Here is a 27,016-nt window from a genome sequence, read left to right on the forward strand (position 1 = left end):
CTTTCTCCCTCCTCCAACTCTCCCTTTGGCTACTCAGGCCAGTCGAGAGGAGCAAGTCATGGTGCTCGAATGTTCTTTTTCATGTGACACACCAGCACAGGAAGCTGCAGGGATTCCATCCGTTCGTGATGTCACAGCACCTGCTACACTTGGCTGCAAGCTCTTCATCTCTTCTTTCTGAGATGCGTTGACCTCACTTGTAGCTCCGTCTCGTTCCAGACAGCTCGCTGATGCTCAAGCTCGTGTAGCCTGCATCGTGCTGGTTTTCATGTGAGAAGACTTCCTACTTCCCCTCCCTCAAGGGGAAGTCTTCTGACCTTACTTCAACCAAAATAAAATCAGATCTAACAAAACAACACCAAACTTCACTCTTCCCTTAGAAAAAGATCATGACTGCCTGCATCAGTATATTTCTTCCCCTCCTAGGTATCTTCTGTTTGCTCCTTCAAGTCCACTCTGCATCCCACTCCATCCAATGGCCCTGGGTGGCTGGTCATTATGGAATCCATCACACTCCTGCCTTCTGCTCCACGCGGAGTTTGGCCAAGAGGGAGCACTGGGGGCAGGTCAGAGACAGGCATCTTGTGAGGTTGCCAGGGTGGCTGGGCTCCTTTCTCCCAAAGCAAGGGCTCTTGATAGCTGCTTTCATACTCATTAGGGTTCCATAACTGCTTCCTCCCCTTCATACCTGGAGGGTGGTAATGCCTCCTGTGTTATTTCCAATGTTGGGGGTTCTGAGGTATCTCTCATTGATTTCCCTTGGGTCTGCCCACATTTTTTATAAATTGACCTTTGATTAAACTCTCTTAAGTCAGTCCTTTGAGTATGCCAAGTTTTATGTTGGGATCCTGACCAACATAAGGTCTCTACCTGGCAGTATTTAACATTTATTTCCCTAGTTCCCACTACATGAATTGGCAGTCTTTCAGCTGCCAGCCTCTAGGAATATCTTGAGTGGTTTCATTCGTGGTTAAGCTTCTTTGATCGTGCTGTTACCTCCTTGCAGTGAGAGCTGAGTATTTTACATGTTCTTTCTAAGTCTGTCCAGAAGTTACCTGCTATCGTCTTGGAGTTGATGCTGTATTAACTCCAACCTGATAAGGGGATCTGGTCTTCCTTAAGATTTTTCTAGTCTGGATCAAATCAGCTTCTAAAACCGAGATCTTGGGGAAAGACATGAATCCAGGACTCCCCTAGAGGCTTGAATCAGTTCAGAGAAGCAAGGGTTCCTAAGAGTTAAAGTTCTAAGCCCTATTAAACACATAAGCTAATATTCGAAGAGGGCAACATGTAGTTAATGAACTTGAATTCTAAGTCTCTTGCTAAATATCTCTACATTCCCATTTAACTCCAAGGACTCTGTTTTAGTTAGGACCCCTCTACCTGGGAAGGAAGAAGGCTTTGGGACTGATGTTCTGACAGTGAGAAGGAGAAGATGAACACAAGTTGTCCATCCAAGCTCATTCCTACTTTCCTGAATAAAGAATTGATCAGTGTCAGAATCTCATGGCAGGCTATAACAATAACAGTTTTTTAAAGTTCAGAACATTTATGATCAAAGCATTAGACTTAAAAATGCATCAACAGGAAATCTGGTCCATGTCTTTTATCCCCAGATGCAGCCACCTCAGTGGAAACCAACATACGGAAGAGTAGGCGGCACATTTTTATCCTGACTCCTGAAATCACTCACTGCAGGGAGTTTGCCTATGAGCAGGAGATCGCCTTGCACAGTGCCCTCATCCAGAATGACTCCAAGGTGATTCTTATAGAATTAGAGGCTCTGAGCAAGCCAGGAGGGATGCAGTTTGGGGAGCTCCAAGATTCCCTCAAGCACGTCGTGGAAATGCAAGGTACCATCAAGTGGAAGGAAGATGATGTGGCCAACAAACGGTCCCTGAATTCCAAGTTCTGGAAGCACGTGAGGTACCACATGCCTGTGCCAAACAAACCCTCAAGGAAGACATCCACTTGGGCTTCCCTGAGTACCCAGGGGCAGTAGCGCTTGCTTTGATGGGCTGGTGCACCAGATTTCCTAGATCTGCATTCCTTCTGGCAGGATTACGCCCCTGGGCCAGACACTGGAGCAGAGGCAGGAGAAATGGGGACATGTCGAGGGTGTTCAGGCCTCAGGTTTCATCTAGCAACTTTACTTCCATTTTCCTGATTCTGGGTGGATGCAAAATGCCCCGAAATTTTTCTCCTAACTCCCCCTCTCTTCACCCCACATTTCCTTCCTTTTCTCCTTTTGCTGGTCTTTCTCCATAAGACCTAGGATCTTGTCACTATTCTTTTGTCCATCTTTCTCTCCCTTTCTTGTTCTCCTGCCCTTTTTTCCTTGTCAATATCCTACATTTTGAACAAACGAAAAGCATCAGAGCGAAATTTGCATGTAACCATGAAGAACACTCCGATTCCCACAAGCAGAATATTAGCGGCAAGTCTTGTTTCCAACCCACCAAAAATTATTATATTTTATTTTAATGGGTGTTAAGTTTTATCATCTCAATATTGTAGATACCATTGGGGTCCCTTACCCAACTGCCATTACAATCAGTATTTGAAGTTCTAAAGTCGCTTTGATATATTTTTATTCTCCTTAGAAATATTTTTTTCTGGGGCGCCTGGGTGGCGCAGTCGGTTAAGCGTCCGACTTCAGCCAGGTCACGATCTCGCGGTCCGTGAGTTCGAGCCCCGAGTCGGGCTCTGGGCTGATGGCTCCGAGCCTGGAGCCTGTTTCCGATTCTGTGTCTCCCTCTCTCTCTGCCCCTCCCCCGTTCATGCTCTGTCTCTCTCTGTCCCAAAAATAAATAAAAAACGTTGAAAAAAAAATTAAAAAAAAAAAAAGAAATATTTTTTTCTCACTCTAAAAGTTACAGAAGAACAGAAAAGATCAAAGAAGAAAAGAGTGAGTATTATCCACAAATCCATCATCCTAAGATAATGACTTTTAAACATTTGGGTAAATTTGTATTTAAAAAATTTTTAACTTGTACTTAAATGTTCTGTTAATATAGCTGAGCTCGCACAGTGTGTAGGGTTTATACATTTTTTTCTACTTAACATCATAATAAAAACACTTGACATGTCACTTAAATTTTAACATTTTAACTATTCATAGAGTTCTATTTCACTGTTGTGCCACAGCTGACATGCCTAATTAGTTATTGTTGTATATTTGAGTTGTGTTGAGTTTAAATAGCCATCATTATAAGTAATTTTGCAATGACCATACCAGCATATTTTATATTTCCCAGTTACAATTTTTGAACTTAAAACAATGTTTGTTTATTTATTTTGAGAGAGAGAGAGAGAGAAAGAGAGAGTGGGGGGAGCGGTAGAGAGAGAGGGGGAGACAAAGAATCCCAAGCAGGCTTCAAGCTGTCAGCACAGAGCCCAATGCGGTGCTCGATCTCACAAACTGTGAGATCATGACCTGAGCCGAAACCAAGAGTTGGATGCTTAACCGACTGAGCCACCCAGGCGCCCCCCTATTTTTATTTTTTAATTTGAGAAATTGGTTTGTTGTAACATTTCTATGAAATTAGTAAAGCATTTTGACAGAACCCTTTGACAAAAGTGATGTCAAGGTATGCAGTCAAGACCACTCCTTGAAGGGGTTCACATAGTCTCAGGGGCCACAGAGCCCATCAGTGGATACGGAACTCAGCAGTGTCCTCTCAGGCTGGGAGTCCTGTCAGAGCTCAGATTTTACAGGTGGATGGAGATCTTACCCTCAGCTGAGCTGCTTTAAAACGTGTATGATTTCAGATTTAGCTACAAAAGAAAACTGCACTCCAGACCCTCGACAGCAAGTATAATTTTGCATTGTCACTCAATGCCTTACTGAGCCTTGCTTGAAAAGAGATCACATTTCTGGAAGGTTGCCTAAAGGATCTGCAGTGACCCATCCTTCTATGTACCCTATAATCTGAATCTATACTCCCTGGATTAAGGTTACCAGATAAATTACAAGACATCAGTTAAAGTTGAATTCCAAGAATGAATTTTCATATGAAATTGATCTGAAATTCAAATTTAGCTGCGAATCTTGTATTTTTATTTGCTAAATCTGATTCTCCCTATGCTGGTGGGCTATTGTGCTTTTCTGTGGTGACATCTGATTTCGTTGAATTAGTAAAAAACAAAACAAAACAAAGAAAAAAAAAAACAAAGCCTGTGAGAAGGATGCCCTATAAATGATTGGTCAACATCACCTAATTGGAATCAACAATCTATCCTCTGCTCTCAACCAGCTGTGTGACTATGAGTAAGTTACTCAACTTCTCCAAAATTTCTCCAAAATTACCTTAGGTAGCATGAGAATAAACCATACCAAACTCTTTGTATTTTTGTGCAAATCAAAAAGTAGAAGAAGACTCTTTGGACCAGAGAAGAATTCAATAAATGGCAACATCTCATTGTGCTTTTTGAAACGTGGATGATACTCCCAAGTCCTCTCGCAATGAACACCTCTGAAGGATACTTCTCCACCCTCGCCAGCAGGAATAGATGTGCCTTTAATCCTGATTCCCCACCCACCTGGACTTACAGACATTTGTTTGGTGGATGGACACAGGGCATTTTGGAACTGATTTTATTTACCTCTTTGCATTAGCTACTTGACAGCATGGAGACTAATTTGGGCTCTTTCTACAGCAAGTACGTACATGGGATATCACAACAAGGAGTTTATAATAATCTCTTCCCTGTTTTTGATACACTTTCTTTTTAACTATATTTTAACTGTCTGTATTATATGCTGCTTTGCAAGTATTCAATGTTTACATTTCCTGAACATGAGCTGAGTATCTCTTTGAGAAGGGCAGGGAGAGGAAGAGCCCTGGAGGGGTATTCAGGTGAATCAGGCAAACTCCTTACTTATCTTATGGGGTTAGAACGGGAAGGGCCAAGGGAAACACTTCACAGAACCAGACAGGGCTGGCCCCAGGAGCAACTCTGAGCTCTTTTCTGCAGTGCTTCCTTTCCCAAACTTACACACCACCTCCCAAGTCATCTGAGCTTCGGTTTCTGCAAACTAAGGATGGAGAAGAAGAGCTCTGAGGTCTTTCTCAGCTCTCATAGCCTGATTCCAAGCCTATGCTCACAGAGAGACCGCAGAACTTCCAGAAGCCTGGATTCTCCTGCCAGCAGCACCACCGACCTCTCTCGCTTCCTTCATCTGTACCATCAGAGTGACAAGTGCTTCATGTACCACACAAGGTAGTGTGAAATACAATGAATACAGCCCAAACCAGTGATGTGTCTACCTTATGACCCGGGTTTAAATTCTGGCGAATTATAAAGACACAAAGAATTGCTCTTGCCTGAGTCAAATTTGCATACGATAAAAGGCAAGATTTTAAGTTTGATGAGTCTTGACAATTACGCATACTTGTGTAGCTATCATCCCAAACAAGATAGAAATAGTTCCATCACCCCCGGACGTTCCATCCTGCCATTTCCCAGTCAACCCCTCTCCTCAGAGGCAGTGTTCTGATTTCTGTCTCTATGGATTCGTTTTGTCAGATCTTGAAATTTCTACCAGTAAAGTTAGGCGCGCAGCATTGTGACTCCCTACTTCCACACAATGTAACATTTTGAAGATTCATCGATGTTTTGCATGTGTCAGTTGTTTGTTCCTCTGTATTACTGAGCGGTATTCCATTGCATGGCTGTACCCGGTATGTTTAACCTATCCCTGTTGGTGGACACATGGGTGGTTTCATGTTGTACGTACTGTGGATCTGGAGACTGTGAACACTCTTGTGGACTTGTGTTTGTATTTTTCTTAGCTCGATACCTAGGACTGGTCCCTTTTTGGAAACTGTCAACTTGGCAAACTGTACCATTTTATGTTTCCTACGGTTATGTATGAGACTGCTCTTATGATTGAGTCAATCCTCACCAATGACTGGTATTGTCAGGCTTCTTTTCCTTTTAGTTATTTCAGTGGGTGACAAATGAACCTCATTATGGTTTAATTTGCAGTTCCCTGATGATTAATGATGTTGAACCTTTTTCATGACCTTATTCACCAATAAGATTCATGTATTGCTCAGTGAAAGTAAAGTCTTCTGCACATTTAAAAAAATTTTTTTCAACGTTTTTATTTATTTTTGGGACAGAGAGAGACAGAGCATGAACGGGGGAGGGGCAGAGAGAGAGGGAGACACAGAATCGGAAACAGGCTCCAGGCTCCAAGCCATCAGCCCAGAGCCTGACGCGGGGCTCGAACTCGCGGACCGCAAGATCGTGACCTGGCTGAAGTCGGACGCTTAACCGACTGCGCCACCCAGGCGCCCCATGCACATTTTTAAATTGTGTTGTTTCTCTTCATATTGTTGATGTGTGGAAATTTTTAAAATATATTCTGTATATAAATCCCTCTTCATATAGGTGTAAGGTGAGAATTGTTCCAGGCTTACCTCCTTATCTCTTCCTTTTTTTTAAATGAAATCATTGATTGGCAGACATTTTTAATTTTGATAACACCCAACTGATCAATTTTTCTTATATGGTTAGTGTTTTATGTGTCCTAAGTTTTTGTTTGTGTTTGTTTTTGTTTGTTTGTTTGCTTGTTTGTTTTTATCTCAACATCATGGAGATATTCTCCTATGGATCTTCACAAAGTATTTATGGTTCCAGCTTTTATGTTCACTATGATCACATTGTCCACTGTGAATTAATATTTGTATATAGGATGAGGGGAGGGTTAAGCTTCATTTTTTCCCCCACAGAGATGCCCAATTTTTTCAGCAACACTTGTGAAAAAATTTTCTTTCTCCATTGAACTGACATGGTGCCCTGGTCAAAAATCAATAGGCTGTAAATGTGTGGGTCTATTACTCTACTCTCTATTATTTTCTGTTTATATGTTCATGCAAATATCACAGTTAGGATTAGTATTGCCTTATTGTAAACCTTCAAGTCAGTGTAAGTCTTTGTTCTTTTCTCCCCAAGATTGTTCCAACTATTCTAGATCATTTGCATTTTCACATAAATTGTAGAAACAGTTTCTCGATTTCTTTGAAAATTCCTCCTAGGATTTGGATTGCATGAAATATATAGACTCTATAACGTATAGAGTCAAAAATGTATAGAGTATATAAACTCCACAGTTTGTGCAGAATAGATATCTTAACAATTTTTAGTTCTTTCCAATCTTCCAATTTTTAGGTCTTTCATTTTTCTTGGCAGTATTTTGTAGATTCCATTGTAGACAATTTGTACATGTTTCAAGGGACTTATACCCTGGTATTTAATTTTTATGGTATTATACGTGGTATTATTAACAAGTTTCATTTTTCAAATTTCCATTACTAGTATAAAGAATTACACTTGAGTTTGTATATTGGCTTTTTATTCCATGGTTTTGCTGAACTCACCTATTATTTCCAGTAACTCTTTTGTGAATTTCAAAGGGTGATCATAAAATCGACCGTCTGTCAAAAACAGTAGTTTTATCTCTTCATTTCCAATCTGTATGTCTTCTATTTTTATTTCTTTGCTTATTACAACAGGATTGTCCCGGATGAAAGATAACATCCTTATCTTGTTCCCCATCTTAGAAAAAAAAAGCAAAGTGTTTCAGTATTCATGATGAAACTACCTACAGGTTTCTTATAGACATTCTTTATCAGATCAAGACTGTTTCTTTCTATTCTCAGTATTCCTAGTGTTATTTGAAGAAAGCCTGTTGAATTTTGTCAGATGCTTGTTCTTATTGCATTTGAGATAATTATATGATTATTCTCTTTTATTATATGATGAATTATTTTGACCGAGTAAAAAGGATGAAAACCACTGCCTCATTAAACGTTCTTCCTGTCAGCCATGGTTTCGTTCTTCACTTTTCTTGGAAAGACCCTACCACAGACCAGTCTAAAAATGTATCCTGAGTTCTACCACAGTAAAACAAAAAAACAAAAAAATTAGGAGTACAAGTTCTCCTTTGCCCTTCTTTTGTTCTAAACAATCTAAAATTTCAGTTCAACCTCTGACCCCTCTCCATTACTTCCCAGGAGAGAACCGCGCCCCCCCCCCCACCCCGCCCCAACCCCCAGCACAGGCAGAAGGCCTCGGCACAGATCTGAGGCTTCAGTGCTTCAGACAATGGCTTCCTCCTCACCTTGGATAACTTCTAGAAGCCGTCCTGTCATTTTGGAGCTGTTACTTGGCCTCTTTCCTGTCTACAGCCCCCACCCCTGGCTCCTTCCCCTTGACCACAGACGGCGCCCCTCTGCCCCACGGGCGGGTTGACTTTACTCTGGTGCAAACCTTTCCGCGGCCTGTAGGGTGTGCAAATGCAGCACCGAGCGCCCAGGGCACTGCGGGTCCCTCGGCCACCGCCCACCAGCCGAGAGTTCCCGAGACCCGCCGCGCCCCGCCGGGGACCGCAGCTGACCTCCGTGCAAGGGCGAGGCGGGATTTTCCAGCTGTGTGCAGTCGCCGCCGCGATCAAGCAACTCCCGGAACTCAGAGGCGGGGCGCCCAGGTGGAGGAGCCGAAACCCCAAGAACGCTGGAAGGGGCGCCCCAGACAAGGAGCACTCCGGGGCCGGAACGCCTGCGCCAGGGCGTACTCCCCTCAGAGGAGCACCGCAGACTGGGAGGATTCCCCCCATCCCTTAGCCCCCCCACTGGGAACAAGCCTCGACCAGGAGCATCTTCGATTGGAGCAACCCAGACCTGGAACACTCTGCGGGACCCAGCAGCGCCCGACTTCCAGCACTGCAGACACTGGGCAGGGGCAGCATCCCACCTACAGCCTTCGCGGCGGCTGCCTGACGCTTTTTCTTTCTTCTGCTTTTTTTTGTACCCCCCCCCCCCTTTTTTTTTCCTCCAACCTTCTCTAGTTGCCTTATATCTTTAATCACACTTGCGGCTCCTCTCTTTCCTTTCGTGTTTCACAGCGCTGGGGAGGCGGCGATTGCAGTTTCTCACCTGCTGTTTGAACTCCTGCCTCTGTCGCTGAGGCCACCAGGGTGGAGGAGGGACGGCCGCCCCCGCGCCAGCCTCGGGGACTCCCCTCTGAAGGTAAGAAGCGGCGCCCGGATGCCATCCTCACCCCCTGCCCCCTCCCCTCTGCTGCCGGCCCGCCTGGCAAAGGGCGACCCAGCCTCCTGGGGCCAGGGTTCTGAAAACAAGATCAGCTTAGTATGTATGCTACTATGTGTACAGGTCTGCCTCCACTTAGGATGAGGGTAGTCCTGACAGACCCAGCCTAAGCTGAAAATATCTTAAGTCACTGGAATATGAATCTATTTCTTGAACATTATAGCTTAGCCCAGCCTATCTTGAAGGTGCTCAGAACACATACAGTAGCCTACAGCTGGGCAAAATCCTCTATCACAATGCCTAATTCGTAATAAACTGTTGAGTATCTCATTCAGTTGATCGGATAGTGTGCTGAAAGTGAGAAACAGAATGGTTGCCTGGGTACAGAATGGTTGTAAGTGTATCTATTGTTCACTGTCGTGAACCCCTGGCCCACTAGGAGTTGGGACTAGAGAGGATCCTAGGGCGTAACACTAGCCTGGGGGAAGATACAGATTCAAGGTTCCAGATACGGTTTCCACGGAATGTGTATCTCTTTTGCACCATCATAAATGAAAAAAAAAAACTTGTGAGGAGTCACCGTATGTAAGAAGTGTATATATATATATATATATATATATATATATATATATTCAGATATGTATATAAATATGGAGTATATATGTGCATGTGTCTGCATATACACGCACATATATATGCACACACACACACACGAATAGTTGGTGAGACAGAATCATCAACTTTCCCTGAGAGTATAATTTTAAAGGTTAAAACTTCCCCAATTATTTTTTCCTGAAAAAGTGAAAATGGCTACAATATTTGGTAGTTTTCACTTATTAGGCTCTTGTCTGACATGGCGTAGAAAACTTTTAGATGCATTATTTTTATTTATTCTTCTGTAGGCCAAATGAAGTAGGCACTATCATTATGCTTAATTAAAGGAGGAGAACCAAAGCACAGGGATGTTTAGTTATTTATCCAAGGGCATCCAGCTACTAAGTAATAGATCACAGATTCACAACAAAATTTCTCTGATTCCAAAACGTTAGCCTTTAATTCGAGGTGCCTCCAGGAGTGAGAACCCCGAGCAAATCGCACTGCAGTTATGAGACAAATTAATGACTGGGCAATCCCAGGCAGATATAGACACCTGAGGTGATTGTATGAATTTCACCCCCTTCCCTTGGTCTATTCTTGGGAACCTCCCCCAACACTCATTTGGTGCTGTGCAACGCTGGGATCTGGGGCACACATCTCAACCCAAGGTCCTTGGATGGTTTGGGAGGGTGTAGATTTGGGAGAAGCTGGGTTTATGCAGGTTCTGGGATGGTATGACTGCTCCCCCCTCCCACCGGCACAAAAACATATAAAGGCTCTGAGCAAGTGGTGTGGGAACACGGAAAGACAGGGTCTCTGGCCTCAAGGAAGTCCCAGGGAGCGGGGATGAATCAGGAGTAATGGGAATGCAGTGCGTACAAGTGTGCAGGTGTCTGGGGCACCAGCCATTGGAGAGCTTCCTTGAGAAGGCAACCATTGAGCCAGGCTGTTAGAATTCAGGGAGCCGACAGTTAGAAGCAGGAAGGGTTCAAGTAGCAGGACTGGCACAGGCACAGGTGGAGGTGGGGGAAGCAGAAGGATCACAGCAGGTGTCTGTGCATGGGAATGATGCTCCTGGCCCTGCACAGGGCAACCCTCGTTCAACATAAATGCTGCTTTCCTTGGAGTGGAAGCGTGGATGTGCACGCACGTGTGCACGTGTGTGTTTTATGTCCAAGATCGCTTTTTCCTCTTTGCATTTGGTGGTTTTGTCATGTTGAAGGCTGAGTGAAACACTTAGGCATTGAACACTGTAGAGAAACAGTTATTTTAAAAATCACTGGTGTTAAGATTTTCATCAAGGCAGCTTATCTTAGGAGGTACTCAATTATGTTTTGCTAATAAGGGTGATTTTCACGGAAGCAATCTACATCTATTTATGTGGGTCAGTGTAACTTTCTACAATCTGGACCTATTCACCTGGTCCAGTCTCAGCTTCCTCAGCAGAAATTCTGTGAACTATTATTATTTTTTTCTAGAGAATGGTCACTTTGCTCAGGGTGGGGTCTATAAACAGGGCAGTTGGACAGAACCAGAGACTCAGGAATGAACATTCAGACACTCTGCAGGGGCCCTGGATAGTACTACACTGGGTTCAGAGAGAACAGTTGGCTTGTGTCTGTATCCTCACTCTAAGTCACACAATTTTTAGAAGAGAACCTTTTTCGTTTAGAGAAAACTTCATTCCATTTGGTGATTTAGGGGAAATTTGTGAGTATTCTTTGTGTGTGTATGTCTGTGTGTGTACATAGATAACTCACTTATATACACATACCTATATATGCACAGATACTTAATGTCTTAAATAATAAATATTATCGTTAAATGTGTATATTTGTGATCTATTAAATTTACTTTTAAGTATACAAATAGGCCCCTAGATTAGTGTCTTTCTACCTTGGCTGCATATTAGAATCACCTGGATGATGTTTAGCAATCAGGAAGCCTAGGCTGTACCTCAGGTGTCTGGGTGGGGACCCAGGCATTATTATTATCATTTTTTTAAGCTCAAGGTAGATTTCACATTCACTGTTAAAACATATTTTCCAAGCAGTGTGGAGGTTCCTCAGAAAATTAAAAATAGACCTACCCTATGACCCAGCAATAGCACTGCTAGGAATTTATCCAAGGGATACAGGAGTACTGATGCATAGGGGCACTTGTACCCCAATGTTTATAGCAGCACTCTCAACAATAGCCAAATTATGGAAAGAGCCTAAATGTCCATCAACTGATGAATGGATAAAGAAATTGTGGTTTATATACACAATGGAATACTACGTGGCAATGAGAAAAAATGAAATATGGCCTTTTGTAGCAACGTGGATGGAACTGGAGAGTGTGATGCTAAGTGAAATAAGCCATACAGAGAAAGACAGATACCATATGGTTTCACTCTTATGTGGATCCTGAGAAACTTAACAGAAACCCATGGGGGAGGGGAAGAAAAAAAAAAAAAGAGGTTAGAGTGGGAGAGAGCCAAAGCATAAGAGACTGTTAAAAACTGAGAACAAACTGAGGGTTGATGGGGGTGGGAGGGAGGGGAGGGTGGGTGATGGGTACTGAGGAGGGCACCTTTTGGGATGAGCACTGGGTGTTGTATGGAAACCAATTTGACAATAAATTTCATATATTAAAAAAAAAACCATATTTTCCAAGATGTCATGATTTAAGAAGCATTTCAAAAGTAAGATTGTGTGGGTGTAACAGTGGATCAGGTGATCACCTAAGATGCCCAACTGTATATAGTTAATGAATCTAATGTGTGTGTTAATTCAGCAGATAATAAACAAACATAAAATAAAGTGTATCCGTTAGCAATAAGTGCTATGAATGGAAAAATAAAACACAACGGAAGAGGAGAGAGTGGTGTGTGTGTGTGTGTGTGTGTGTGTGTGTGTGCTTGCATATATTTGCACTTCCTGAGCAGTGATACTGTTAGATTTCCACAGAGTGCTTGCACAGAGGGCCCATACTTATAACTATGCTGTCAACACATAGGAAAGGCAGGACTCTTTAATTAATTATTCATCTGATAAAGAGTAGGATGAGGGTTCAAATCCAGCCAGTCTGGCCCCAGAGGCCGGGCTCCAAAAACTGATACATATCGTCTGACATGAGAAGATGGCCATGGGGTTATTTTGTAATCAAATATATCTTATAAATTATAATTAGACTCGTATCAAGGAATATATGTAGCAATTAAGATGATGGTAGCAAAGACATTTTTGTGACACAGGAAGGTGCTCATTTAATGAGTAGAAAATGCAGGATATGAAACTTTTTAAACATAATCCTAATTAGTTGAAAAAATATGTAGAAAAAGCACAAGGAAACATGTTAAATTATTTTGCATATTGAGATTATTTTCTTCTTTTCAATCTTCATTTTATAAATGCCCCCTATTGGGCATATAATACTTTAGAAATCAGAAAAAAAAATTTTTTAAAGAAAGGAGAGAAGCAAGGAAGGAAAGCAAAAAGGAAGGAAGAAAGAAAGAAGAAAGAAATTCAAATATTATGGAAAGGCAAAAAAAAAAAAAAATCAACATCACACATGGTACCAAATGTGACATTTCCAGAATAGCTTTTCTTTTGGTAATGAGTTCTATTATTTAATATCTTAATCTTTTAAATCCAGAAAAGCACAATAAAATTTTTATGTTTACATACACAGAGCAGTGCAAATATCAGCTAATTTGTATACTGGGATCTTAACATGATTCATATTGAAACTCAGAGTTAACTCATCAGAATGCTAGATTATTTCTTAATAACTTTATCTCTCAGTAGACCTTGAAAATTAACAAAAACCAAAACCAAGAAAAAATAGCAGTGCCCTTTATAAGGCTGTGTCAACCTTCACCAGAGGAAACAACACGTTTCATTCTATCCAAGGTAAGAGAATAGATAGTTAATAATAAATACGTGTGTGTGAGTGTAGGTGGGGGATTGATTTCAAACCATAGAACCATAGAAATATTCTAATTTAGTTATTTTGAACACTTGGTACTTTCCATACCTACTTAACCCTTTACGTGACTGATTATTATCTCTTGGAAATTACATCAGATGCTTTGCTTTGTGATGTTATTCATAAAGATTGATGTAAATGGTCTGACTGCATAGCCCTTAAACTTCATCCAGGATTTGGACGTTAACTGTTTTTCTTCTTTTTTAAGTATGGGAGGTGCATGGCAGTTAATAAGAGAATTATTTGGGACTGAGAGGCCACTATGCATTCAGAAAGCCTTGGCAAACATTAGCTCATTCTATCACTCAGTAATTTTGGTCATAGGCCTTCTTATCATCTCCACTTTGGTAATGAGCAGCTAGGCTCTGAGACTTTTAAGTAACTTGCCCGAGGTTGTACAGCTGGTCGAGTCTCAGCTGGAGATGCCAACCCAGGTGTAAGAGCCCTGCTGCCCCTTTCCCCTGTCCTACTCTCTAAAATTGTAATTCACAGGACAAAAGATGGGTTAGAGTACGACTGAAATTCAACACAGATTTGAGTTCATTGACCCAATGTAGATTAGGCATTTGGAGTGTAGGAAACTCTTGCTTTGTCTCTGTTTCCCTAAAATAAACACACGTGGGCATGTGTGTATAGACACATGCATGCACACATCCGTACACCTGTTCCTCCGGAATGAGCATTAGTCCTTACTATGTACTAAGCATTGTACGACTGTGTGCTGGGATGTTAGTGATATAATAATGGACAAAACAGACTTAATTCCTAACTTATCAAGAACTTAGTTCTGATGAAGAAAGATGGATATTTAAAATTTCAAGCCACACATGAAGATCACAATGAGCATTTTGGTGTGATGAGAAAAAAAAGAACACACACACACACACACACACACACACACACACCCCTACATGAGTAGACCTGCCATACATATCTTGGCACTTCACAGAATGTTCTTTCATAGAATAGTAGATTTTCTGTACAGCAGACTCTCTTGTATTAGAAAATTGCATTATTAGGAATTTTTCCTGCCTTGAAATGTGATGAATTCTATATGGCTGAAAGTTCTGAGAACACTTGGTGACTCTATTAAGGGATATGGAAACTTACTGTGCTGATTTTTTTAAAGTTTGCATGCCAGAAGATGTTTTAAAATCTCCTTCATGAGACAGGTATACTTTTGTTTGCAAGTTTTGGCTGAACCCATCTTGCTCTGTTTTCCAGAGAAACCACTGGAAACAGAATCCTAAATATGCGTCATAGAGAACTGCTCTTAACACTTTTGGCACTTATGTTTACAAGCACCTCAGGTAAGTAATTATAATCATTCACGGACATACTTCATCGGTAGTTGAGAGGGAAGAGCAAGGTTTCACTTTTTTTTTATGTGGAAGTGGCTACTTAAAATGCTGAATTTATTAACATTAGTGGTTTTAAATTTTACTTTGAGAGTTACCAATTCGTGTCCCTGGCATAGAGAATAAAACGTTCGTAGAAATGGAATCAAGTAAAGAATCATATGGGATTGCTGAAAAGGAAATATTTAGTCCTCTAAGTTTATGTAGAGAGAGCAGGATCGTGTGTGGAAACACATTACATTTGTCTGAGGTGAAACTCTGCTTTGTGTTATTGAAAACTGAAGAGTTCACACCCATCTTTATTGTTGATATTTAGCAAGTTTTATACACATTATTTTTCTGCCAACGCGGAGGCCAAGGTTCATCTTGTTATTTAGGTGATGAAGACAGTGAGGGGGAATACTTTACAGGTCTTGAGGGAAATATTCGAGTTAGAAGGAGTACCTAAGAAAGACTGTGTAGACTAGGGAAAACATGTAGTCTTTATATCAGATGGCAGATAGCAATTTTAACTGATTAGCAGTAGCAGTGATCACTTGGAAACTTACCGAGAATGATTCTGGGGTCTCATTAGGATCCTTTGGAGAAGAGACACGTGACCGATAAGCAAGGTTCTCCTTATGCCTTGGAAGAGAAAGTGGGAATGCCAATACCGATTTGCCTTGACCTGTCATCTAGGAGAGGGAAGCATATTAGCCCATATCCCCAACTCTGAGAATTACTGCTCGAGAGAGAACAAATTGATACTTTCCAATAATTCCTGTCTAATATTTACTTAAAGTGGGTCCATTTTTATTGAGATCCATACAGTGCAATACTATCCAGATGTTGAAGGAGGTAGATCTGCTCCTTTTGATATGGAATCCTCTGTTAGAAACTGCTGAGTGAAAAAGCAAGGTGCAGAAAAGTGTGCATCATGGGCACCTTCCTCTGTAGACATACTAATAACTAACCTTGCTCCCAAATTACAATGAAACATGTTTCAGGCTCAGAAACAGCCAGACAGCCCATTCTGTAAGTTTACTAAGGTCCCAGCTCTTTGTCCTTTCAGAGAACCTTCATAAAGGCTTTAATCTAGGCAAGTATGACAGTATTCTACATGAGGTTTCATTTAACCTAGTAGAAGTTGAGTGACAGCACCCTATTTACTGTCCAAACTCAAGACAATTCCAAACACAGATATCATTCCAAAGGGTCTAGGTTGTTGATGCTGTTGGATTCTTACTCTCTGTTCATGTAAGAATGGGAGTGAGTACCTGCCTGGGCAGTCTGCACAGCTTGAACTCCAGTCATTTTTTTCAACCAAAAACCATTTCTTTATTTTTTTTAATGTTTATTCATTTTTGAAAGACAGAGACAGAGCAGAGATGGGGCAGAGAGAGAGAATGGGAGACAGAATCTGAAGCAGGCTCCAGGCTCTGAGCTGTCAGCACAGAGCCCAACACGGGGCTCGAACTCACGGACCGCGAGATCATGGCCTGAGCGGAAGTCAGACGTTCAACCAACTGAACCACCCAGGCGCCCCCAAAAACCATTTCTAATCAACAAGGTCTTTAGTGTTAAGCATAGGATTAGGTAGCTGAAGCCATTAGTTGCCAGGAGAGTGTGAACTTCCAACTCCAACCATCTACCCCTGGAAAGAATGTAATCCAGGTTAGCGTTCTTCAAAGGATTACTCCTCCCAAAAAGAAATGGTGGATATGTCTATCACAACACAGGCACAGATGTTTATGGAAGTTTCTGGGTTTTTTTAAAGACTGGCCAAAATCTGGAAATAATCCATATGTTTAACACCACGAGAATGGCTAAATTATCATATACAAACACAACTGGATACGGCATGGATACTGCGTAACTATGAGACAAAACAGATCACTGCTACATGCAGCAACATGGATGCCTATCATAGACAAGATGATGTAAGAAAGAATCCAGGCACAGAAGAGCACATATTGTACGGCTTTATGTGTGTCGTACTTCTAAAACAGGAGAATAAATTACATCGTTTTGGACATACCATCCTTTCGGATGTCAATTGAAGCTAACACTAACACTTACACCTGTATCACACCTTCTGCGTTGAAGGACCGAAATGTAAAATGGGGCTTCTATAACAACCACCAAACACAAGGTTGGTGTTCAGTAACACTTGTACTTTGAGGTAGATTTGACATCCATGTTTTCAAAGAATACGTCTACCATTTGAGCCACTTCCTCTTTACATTGTGGTTAACAACATCGAATTAAAACCAAACAACTGCTTTGAGAAATAGACCCTAAGTATGGAGGAGGCATTTTCTCCATGCCTTCCGTGAAGTGCTCTAGTTAATTTAAGGATTCTCATTCTCAAAATTCAGTTAATCCTGTTTGTGGGCATATGAATTAGTGTGGGAACATGTGATGAAATATTACTCATTCACAAAAAAGAATGAGATCTTGCCATTTGTGACAACATGGGTGGACCTAAAGGATGTTATCCTAAGCGAAATAAGTCAGACAGAGAAAGACAAATACCATATAATTTCACTTATATGTGGAATCTAAAAAACAAAACAAATGGGCAAACAAACGGATCCAGACTCTTGAATACAGAGAAGAAATTGGTGGTTGCCCGAGGGAAGGTGGGGCTCTGAGTGAAATAGAAAAAGGGGATTACAACTTCCAGTTATAAAATAACTGAAATAAACTATAATTCATAAATTAAACTATATAAAATTATACTAAAATATATAAAATATGTAAGTATTTCAATATATGATATATAGAATATTTATTTTAAACATAGAAAGTATTATTAAGCATAATTATTTCAATGTATGATATATAAAATATTTCTTTTAAGCACAGAAATAAACTATGATTTATAAAATAAAAATAAATAAGTAAGTCACGGGGATGGAAAGTACAGCATAGAAAGTATGGTCAATAATATTTTTAATAACATTGTATGGTGACGGTGGCCACAGTTACCATGGTGAATACTGAGTAACGTATAGAATTGTTGAATCAATATGTTGTGCACCTGATATTATTATATGTTAATTATACTTCAATAAAGTAAAAGGGCACCCAGCAGCCACTGGAAAACAGGATATGGAAAGGGTCCATGAGGGCTGACTTTGAACTATCACAAATTCAAAAGGACAGGAATGATGACTCTGTTAGCTGACAGAATTAGATAAATTTCCAAAGCTAGAGTATCTGGGTTAGTTGGGAAAGCGGAAGGGAGGGAGGCAGGGAGAGAGAAAGAGACAGCTTGCAAAAGCACTCAAGGAGGGAAGTGACATATACCTGGATTTGGAGTGATATTATATTAATCAATTCTTGATGATCTGTGTGGTAACCTGGAGAGATAATGAACTCACACACGCTCTAAGCTACATAGGAGCCCCTTAACCATCCCTCTCTGTCTGCCCAGGAAATGGTTAGGTAGGCTGGTTGAGAACAGGCGAGGTGACACTTCTGCTGAGGCAGATGATGAACTCTAAGACCTCCAGGTTTCTGGTTTTCATTTCTACGGAGACTCCCCAGCTAGGGGTGTTTGGGCGTAGATGTGGCAACATTGTGACTTCTGTGGCTTTCCTTACAAGGAAATTGTAATGTGTAGCGTTTTCTTTGAAAAGCTTACACTACATTTATCTGTCTTTCAGTTATGATAGGTTAAGTTTTGGTACCGTCCTGTTTGGGAAAATCCGTTGGAAACGTTGTCTTCCTTTACGTCCCGAAAGTGCCCTGATGTTGGAAAAATTGACCCTAAGATAAGAGAACCCACCAGACTGAGATTGCTTACAATTTTCTTACTAACCTGGCTTATTCTCCTAATGCATTTGGAAAGACAAAATTTACCTGTGTTTTTTTTTTCCTTTTCCTTTGCTAATCTTATGAAGAAACATGTATTTCACGTCATAGCATCACTGCAGTGGAAGGGGAATTTTTCTATCTGAGATACTGCTCATCAGCATCTGAGCACGATAGTGAAAAAAACACCATAAAATGGTACAAGAGCAGTGGATCACATGGACGCATTGAGCTAAACTCAAGCAGTTCCCCCAGAATTACTTTGCACGATTATGTTTTGGAGTTTTGGCCAGTTGAGTTGGAGGACAGTGGATCTTACTTTTTCCAAATGGGGTGAGTATAGCTTCTCTTTGTGTTAGTATGTTTCGTAGCACCCCTAGACTTAGCTCAGCCAGTCACATATACAGCAGTCTGAAAGAATGATCCATGCATTTATTCCCCCCTACTCTTCTTCCAGCATGCGATCAATACTTCATCATTGGAAAATTAAATTAAATATTGCCCTTGTGTCTATCTTCTTAATGATCTTAATGAAAGATTCCCTTAATACTTCTTTCAGGGGATCCTTACCAAAGGTAAGTAGGTATCAGATGAAATTCATTTTAAAACTCAACTGTTCCTGTTGTCTAGAGTTGCTGGCCAAATCGACTAATTGGTGAAGCTCCATAATGAACATGCAGTGAAGGGGGTGGCCTCAGCTTCCTGGGTGATATCCGCAGGCTGAGGAGAGGGATTGGAATTGATACAGACACATCCTAGTTCAGTGTTTCGGGGTCTGTTGGGGACAAGGCAGTAGTGTTCATGACGAGTGTGTGGGTTTTGCAGCCAATCACAGCCAGCGGCAGGGGGAAAGGCAGTGCGGAAAGGGCTTTGCACAGCCTTTGCAGGCCAGACCGCTCCAGTCTACGCCAGGACGCTCCTCATCAAGAGTCCTAAGTTCTATGAAATGAGAGCAACCGCTGCGTCAGTGATTATCACTGAGCTGGGTTCTCTTTATACAGTATTTGGTGAGGTGGGAAGGAGTAACTTGGACAAGCAGGGCTCTATGTGATGGATTAGTAGTGTCGGTGACATAGTGTTCATCTGGCACATTTGTGATGTAGTGTGCGTACTTGCGTAGGTGTGTATGTATACGTATGTTTCTATGGAGATGTGAGACTGACCTGTGGAAGATAGCTCAGGGCCAGGTGAGTCGTGGTGGTGTGCTGGCAGATGTAGTCGATTTCTGGGGTGGGTCCCGATCATCGTCAACAGTGCTGTTGAGAGCGCAGTGAGATATCACAGTGAAACCTTGTTATCGCTCCTGTGGTTTTACACAAAATGAGGTCATTTGGGTTTGTTTTTATGCATAGGAACTCCCAGGAGTCAGAGAGAACATTTGAGAACTCTTTCTGTTGTTTGTTTTGACCAGCAGTGGATTTTATGTGACCCTTTAAGAGAGATGATTCCAGAAATGGATCACAACTGCGTCTTCTCACACTAACGTAGAATGAATATTCACAAATGGGGTAAAAAAAAAATCTCCTTAATCCTGACGGAATAAAGGCATGATGGAAGGAAGCATTCCAGACTGGACAGAAGGAGCACATGGAGGGGAAGAGACAGTTACCTACAAATGTCGCTTGGAGACAGGGAGGGAAAGCATTAACTGTCTTTCTGATATGGAAGGTGGGGAACACAGCCTGGGTTAGGAAGGAAAATTGGAATAGTCCAACGGATAGGCTGTCAGAGACGTGTGGAGAACCAGGAAGAGGGTGCAAGAGGCCAGGAACAATGAGGTGACTCAGGGGCTGTGGTGACGAACATTAAAGGGTATTTGAGGCTGACGAATAACATGAGACAAAAGTGATGGTATGAGGAACAGCCTCGACAATCGTTTTGAAAATAAATGGGAACCCACACAGGTTGTTTGGACACCTAGAGGCATTGAAGATGGGGGCTTTTTCAAATATGGTGCACTGGTTTGCCTCAGAGGGATGTGTGTGTGTGTGTGTGTGTGTGTGTGTGTGTGTGTGCACATGCGTGAGTGAGCCTTTGGAATTTTGTGTGGAATCCTTCAAAGACCAGATTCCATCCCTGGAATCCTCCTCCCCACCCCACCCCCCTTAGAACCATAATCCTTTCATTTCTAGGGAGTCTTCTGCTAGTAATCAAATGCTTCTGGAGACTGATACTTTAATCCTAAAGTCAGATAAAATGTTAAGGGGGAAAATCCACCAAGAAGGGAGGGGACACAGGAGAGAGGGGGTTTTCAGTGGTAGAGGGGAGGACATGAAGACAGAGGAAAAAAGCACATGCAAATCATGTCTCAATCATGTTCTGGATTGACAAACAGCAAGCTTGGCTTGGTAAGGGGCTTCAGAAGAATGGCCCAGAGCTTTTCAAGTCCCTTCCTGTGTGGCAGAAGTAGCTCCGCAACCAGGAAGGGATGGCCTTGTATGAGAACACAGATGATCACAGCTTTGGGTCAGTTGGCCTCAGCTTCACACCATCCTTTGAGTTCCTCTAGCAAGGCCGGCATCTGCCTGTTTTCTGGCACTCACAGTGTGGTGGCGGGGACACGGAAGCATTCCACCAGTCGGGACTTCCTGAGTGTTAGGAATTGAGCATTGCAGAGGTAGAAAACAACATGGCCTGATAAGATGGAAATATGCATGCACTATCTTCCTCGTAAGTGACGGGATAGAAATATCTGGAAATAGGTCTCTGTTCAGCTCAGTGGGGCTGAAGTAGGGGAAACAGTAGACACACTTGAGAAGAAGATGATACCAACGGGATTCCGAATCCATCTCAAGGGCCAGGTAGCTCTATTATGTTCCATGGCCATTGACCTACTGCTTTTAACCTTCAGGACAAGCCTGTCAGCCCACCCATCACTTCCCTCCCAGTCCTGGTCAATCTTGTCTGAATGCATACCCAAAGGAGGGGTCAGAGTCACATCGACTGTGAAAGCATAGTATTGGGCAGTGCAGTCCTGTCCTTGAGGGCCGAGCTGATGTGTGTTTGCATCCTGGCCCTGTTGCCACATGAAGTTTAGCTTTCTTATCACAAGTAAGGGAAATAGCCATCTCCATTGTACATATTCAGGACAATCCCTGGAACTCAGTGAGTGCTAGTCTTCCTCCCATGCTACCACAGATGTAAGAGTCGGGGCTGTAAGAGCCTGTGGTCGGTACAAGCGTGTCACACACACAGGACAATTTAACACACGTCTGTTGTATTTAGTACGTGGATCCCTGTAGTTCAGTTTAAACAAACATCAGGTTGCAAACATTTCCTTTCTTAGAAGCTCCTTTCTAGGGGCACCTGGGTGGCTCAGTCAGTTAAGTGTCCAACTCTTGATTTCAACTCAAGTCATGATCTCACAGGTTCATGGGTTCGAGCCCTATCAGGCTCTGCACTGATAGCGAGGAGTCTGCTTGGGATTCATTCTCTCTCTCTCTCTCTCTCTCTCTCTCTCTCTCTCTCTCTCTCTCCCTCTCTGTCTCTCTCTTTCTCTGTCTGTATCTCTGTCTCTCTCCCCCTCCCCTGCTCTCTCTGTCTCTCTTAAAATAAGTAAACTTAAAAAAAAAGGAGATCCTTTATAAAAACATGGTTAAAGTTGTTTCCTCTTCCAGATTACTAATTTTTAATCAGAAGGAACAACAACAATAAAACTATTCAAACTAACTTTTGCTCAGTAAGGCACATAAAGTGCTACTACAGCTACGGTGAGGGCAGGCGCTCCAGACCTGGGTTTACTCAACAGTAAGAGAAAAGGATTGGAAGAAACAGCCCAGAGAAATATAAAACCCAATGCATATATACAAACTTCCAGAAAACAAGTTCAGGAGTTTGTTTGTGGACCTCAGGAAACCAATGCCACTGTCCCATCCTGGGTTAAGAATCTTTGAACTTGTCCATCTCCAAAGCTCATGGAAGTTTTAAACATTTCTGTTCTGGTATCTATAATATATGGTATGCAATAGGGTGTTTGTGTGTGGGTGTGTGTGGGTGTGTGTGTGTGTGTGTGTGTGTGTGTGTGTAGGGCCGCTCAGGTACTTCTCTTTCCCCGCCCCTCGCCTCTGTCCCATGACAATTGTTACATTTCTTGCTGCACAGGGCCAAAACGGGGCAGGGTCTGGGCGTCAATGAATAAGTCTCTTTATCCAATAATAAGGAAAGAATTTCATTGGCTACTGAAAGGTGGTATTTGCAAAGTCTCTGTACTAATAAAATATCTTTAAACCTTTATTTCATAGAAATGATACTCGTAAATGGAAATTAAATGTCATTGGAAGAAGTAAAGGCAGCTGTTTTGTTGAAAAACTACTAACTAGTAAAACTGTAGAAGTTCAGAAATCTTTGCACGTAGCCTGTAAACATGACTACTTTCAACCATTGGCCAATAGAACTTCACTGTATAAGGTAATGCTTTTAAAATATTTTAACTTAAGACTTGAGGAAAGGGGCGCCTGGGTGGCTCAGTTAGTCACCAGCTCTCGTTTTCGGCTCAGGTCATGGTCTCACGGGTTCGTGAGTTCGAGCCACACAGCAGGCTCTGCACCACCAGTGCAGATTCTCTCTCTCTCCCTCTCTCTCTGCCCCTCCTGTGTGCTGCACACTCTCTCTCTCTCTCAAAATAAAGAAATAAACTTAAAAATAAAAGACTTGAGGAAACAAAGGACAAAATTCCAAAGTAAGAATCTGATGGCTGTGGAGCATTTTGGTCTCATCACATGTAGGTCGCATGACCCCCCACCACACACACAGCTTAGCCGACCCCTTTGAGCCAGGTGCCAGGCGGGGTGGCTAAAATGAGCCCCTGCCCCATCCGAACTGTTCAGTGAACATAACACTTCCTTCTTCCTTGCCCTTCCTTCCTTGCCCTTCTGTTTTGGTAAATTGATTTTTAAGATTGCTAGCTAGCTTTGGGGTGCCTGGGTGGCGCAGTCGGTTAAGCGTCCGACTTCAGCCAGGCAGGTCACGATCTCACGGTCTGTGAGTTCGAGCCCCGCGTCAGGCTCTGGGCTGATGGCTCAGAGCCTGGAGCCTGTTTCCGATTCTGTGTCTCCCTCTCTCTCTGCCCCTCCCCCGTTCATGCTCTGTCTCTCTCTGTCCCAAAAATAAATAAACGTTGAAAAAAAAATTAAAAAAAATTAAAAAAGATTGCTAGCTAGCTTAAGGATTTGTATTTTCTCTTGCCATGTATATTTACATTTTTAAATTCCATTGTATATACTTTTCCCCCTAAACATACGAGTTCCTTTTGTGAAATTGGAATATGGAAAAATGGACAATGAAGTTAGCAGAACTCACTCATAATCCCACCAGCCAGAGACTTTAGGGTTTGTGTGTGTGTGTGTGTGTGTGTGTGTGTGTTAACATCTACTTTTATTTTTATTTTTTAAATGTTCATTTATTTTGAGAAAGAGAAAATGGGGGAGGGGCAGAAGGAGAGAGGGAGAGAGAGAATACCAAGCAGGCTCCATGCTGTCAGCACAGAGCCCGACTCAGGGCTCGAACTCATGAACTGTGAGATCATGAGCTGAGGCCAAAATCAAGAGTCGGAGGCTTAACTGACTGAGCCACCCAGGAGCCCCGACATCTACTTTTAAAAAGTGGTATTTTAAAAAAACCTTTTAAAATATAAAAAGTGGTATTTTATGCCTGGATTTTTCCTTTATCCTCTACAAATTATGTTGTGATTATTCCCCTGTGTCTTTAAACATTCTTCCAAATCTGGGATTCCATTGTGCTTTATACTTGCATCTAATTAATCCCCTGGTATTAGACATTTGTTAGTTTCCTACTTTCCACTATTGTTTATAAGGCTAGAATAAATATCATTCCTGTAACTGTTAGGGTGTATGTACAATTTTATTGTTTAATCGCATCCCTAAAAGTAGCATAATTGGATCAATGGCCATGAGCACATTTACAGCTTTTGCTGTGCATTAGCTGGCTCCTCTCTGGGGAGCTATGCTAGTTCAAAACGCTTTTTTCAACCACCACTACCACACCAAGAAGTCGTACCTTTAGAACATTTAGAAATATGACATGCAGAAGTTCTGTAATTTTTAGTGTTTTTTTCCCCATTTCTTTTCTTAATAATAAATTAAACATTTTTATATCTTTATTGCATCTCAGTATTATTTCTTTTGTGGATTGCCTATGTTCTTCAGCGGGTATAACTTGAATTGTAGGAGCTCTTGTAGACAGTACTGTGGATATTATATATGCAGTCACATATGTGTTACATACAAATGTACAGTATGCACATGCATAATATACACATGCATAATATACATACATGCAGACACATAACACAAATTATATTATTTCTATAGAACAAATGTGACTCTGTCATGGAAGTTGTTTTTTGGTTTTTTTTTTTTTTTTTTTACATTTTTATTTATTTTTGAGAGACAGATAGAGACAGAGCACAAGTCGGGGAGGGGCAGAGAGAGAGAGGGAGACACAGAATCCGAACAGGCTCCAGGTTCTGAGCTGTGAGCACACAGCCTGAGGCGGGGCTTGAACTCACAAACTGTGAGATCATGACCTGAGCCGAAGTCGGACGCTTAACCGACTGAGCCACCCAGGCACCCCTGTCATGGAAGTTTTAATGAGCTGTATGGGAGAGTGATCCAGACAGAAGCCCTTGGGAAAGTTGAAGCCACAGATGATTTCCTAGAAACTTCTGTTTGCATATTTTGCTTGACCACTGTTTACTTGTGAGTTTTCAAGGAGAGCTCTTACCCACATGTTTTCCAAACGTCTGAGTTAGTCCTGAGTTCACTTGATTCTATTTCCTGTCAAGTGTGCAAATACTTGACAATACATATAAATTTGTAAGGTTTCATGCACTAGGTTTTAAGAAATGTCACCATGCGGATGTTTAAATGTAGAAAGGAGATCTATGAGAGGTTGTTTTTAGCTAGATGATTAACCACTTCAATATTCTCAGCCTGTTTAGAGATTGAGGGGAGGAGCGCAAGGAAGCTAAATCAGTAAACAACTGATTAGAAGTGAAAACGAAGAGATATTGATATTTTAACGTGCCTTCAAAAACACAGTTTGGGTTTATAAAAATTTGACATACACAGAAACAATTTACTGAGTTGAGGGACACATGTGGGTGCTTCACAAACCCATTCCTAGTGACCTCTGGGCCTGGCCCCAGTTGCTGCCGGCTTTGGCAAGTTCGAGAGAAGTATGTGCGCAGTACGTTCTTCTTGTTGGCGTTTGCAGGAACAGCATCACATAGTCAAGGTTAGCAGTGTCGTTCCTCTTCTCCGTATCTGGACCTTAGATTGCTTCAGAACCTTTCCTATGGGTGACCGATGGCTCGATTGAAGAAGGTGGCTTTTTTCCTATTATTCATTCCTGTGACCCGTATGGAAATTTGTGACGGAGAGACATGTTTGTGTGTGCCTACGTATTTGAATATTCTTGATACATTTCTGATCAGTCCACTGTCTTCTGTGGAAGACATCAAGGGGGGTGGGTAGTCAGTTAGGTACTCAGGTCTCTGCATGATTCTGCTCCTATCTCCACTACCCCTACCACGGGTGTTCCTGAGTACATGGGTTAGATTAAAAGTGTTACGAATGCAGAAAGGTTTCACCCAAGCAGGGATTTTGTTGTTGTTTAGTTTTCTCTATCTCCTCCTTGTGCTCCATTCTTCCACCCTGCCCTCCCTCCATTCTCCCTCTCCCTCTCTCTTTACCCCTTCCCCTCTTTGTGTGTAAAAGAGCGATCAAAAGAAAATGATGGAAGCAGCTATAGTTCCCCCTATAATCTACTTCCCAGCATGTATTAATAACCGTAATAATAACAGGTAATGGGACCGTGTTTCATTGTTGCTGTACAGGCAATGCCAAATCACTGGGATATCGCCTCAGAAATTTCTACCTTTCGTCCTGTTTCCCTTTTTCTATGAAAGTATTTCTAAAATTTGAATCAATGTAATATGATACTGCTTTTACTTAAAATATTTTAACTTGATTTTTTTTCACAAAACAGAACTGTAAGAAGATAAACAATGGTACAAACCCAGTTTTACAGAAGAATGCAGAGTTTAAAGATCAGGGATATTACACCTGTGTGTTTTCCATCCCTCATAATGGAAAACTATTTAATGTCACCAAAACCATCAACGTAACAATCGTTGGAGGTAAGAGGAATGTTAGAATTGGAAAGAAAGAAATGTGTCTTATGAAACAGAGTTTTCTTTCTTCTAACCCAGCA

The 27,016-nt window shown here is 41.8% G+C and overlaps 2 protein-coding genes across 9 annotated transcripts in view; both read left to right on the top strand.

Moving 5' to 3' along the window:
* IL1RL1 (interleukin 1 receptor like 1) overlaps positions 1-2,611 on the top strand; it is a 70,183-nt gene extending 67,572 nt beyond the window's left edge. For all 4 annotated transcript variants that reach the window (XM_040454103.1, XM_040454102.1, XM_040454101.1 and 1 more), the window contains one exon: positions 1,617-2,611. In XM_040454103.1, the coding sequence (XP_040310037.1) occupies positions 1,617-2,002 (386 nt within the window). In that variant the 3' untranslated portion in view covers positions 2,003-2,611. The remainder of the gene's footprint in view (positions 1-1,616) is intronic.
* Positions 2,612-6,313: 3,702 nt separating this feature from the next.
* Positions 6,314-27,016, top strand: part of IL18R1 (interleukin 18 receptor 1) — a 37,927-nt gene continuing 17,224 nt past the window's right edge. For 2 of the 5 annotated variants that reach the window (XM_040454107.1, XM_040454109.1), the window contains exons 1-7: positions 6,314-9,038; positions 13,445-13,552; positions 14,853-14,938; positions 16,743-17,117; positions 18,874-19,117; positions 23,026-23,191; positions 26,792-26,942. In XM_040454107.1, the coding sequence (XP_040310041.1) occupies positions 17,015-17,117; positions 18,874-19,117; positions 23,026-23,191; positions 26,792-26,942 (664 nt within the window). In that variant the 5' untranslated portion in view covers positions 6,314-9,038; positions 13,445-13,552; positions 14,853-14,938; positions 16,743-17,014. The remainder of the gene's footprint in view (positions 9,039-13,444; positions 13,553-14,852; positions 14,939-16,742; positions 17,118-18,873; positions 19,118-23,025; positions 23,192-26,791; positions 26,943-27,016) is intronic. The other 3 variants (XM_040454110.1, XM_040454111.1, XM_040454108.1) reach the window with 2 other exon arrangements.

This window comes from Herpailurus yagouaroundi, unplaced genomic scaffold, assembly GCF_014898765.1.
Source record: "Herpailurus yagouaroundi ecotype Mexico unplaced genomic scaffold, PumYag 210, whole genome shotgun sequence".
Classification (NCBI taxonomy): domain Eukaryota; kingdom Metazoa; phylum Chordata; class Mammalia; order Carnivora; family Felidae; genus Herpailurus; species Herpailurus yagouaroundi.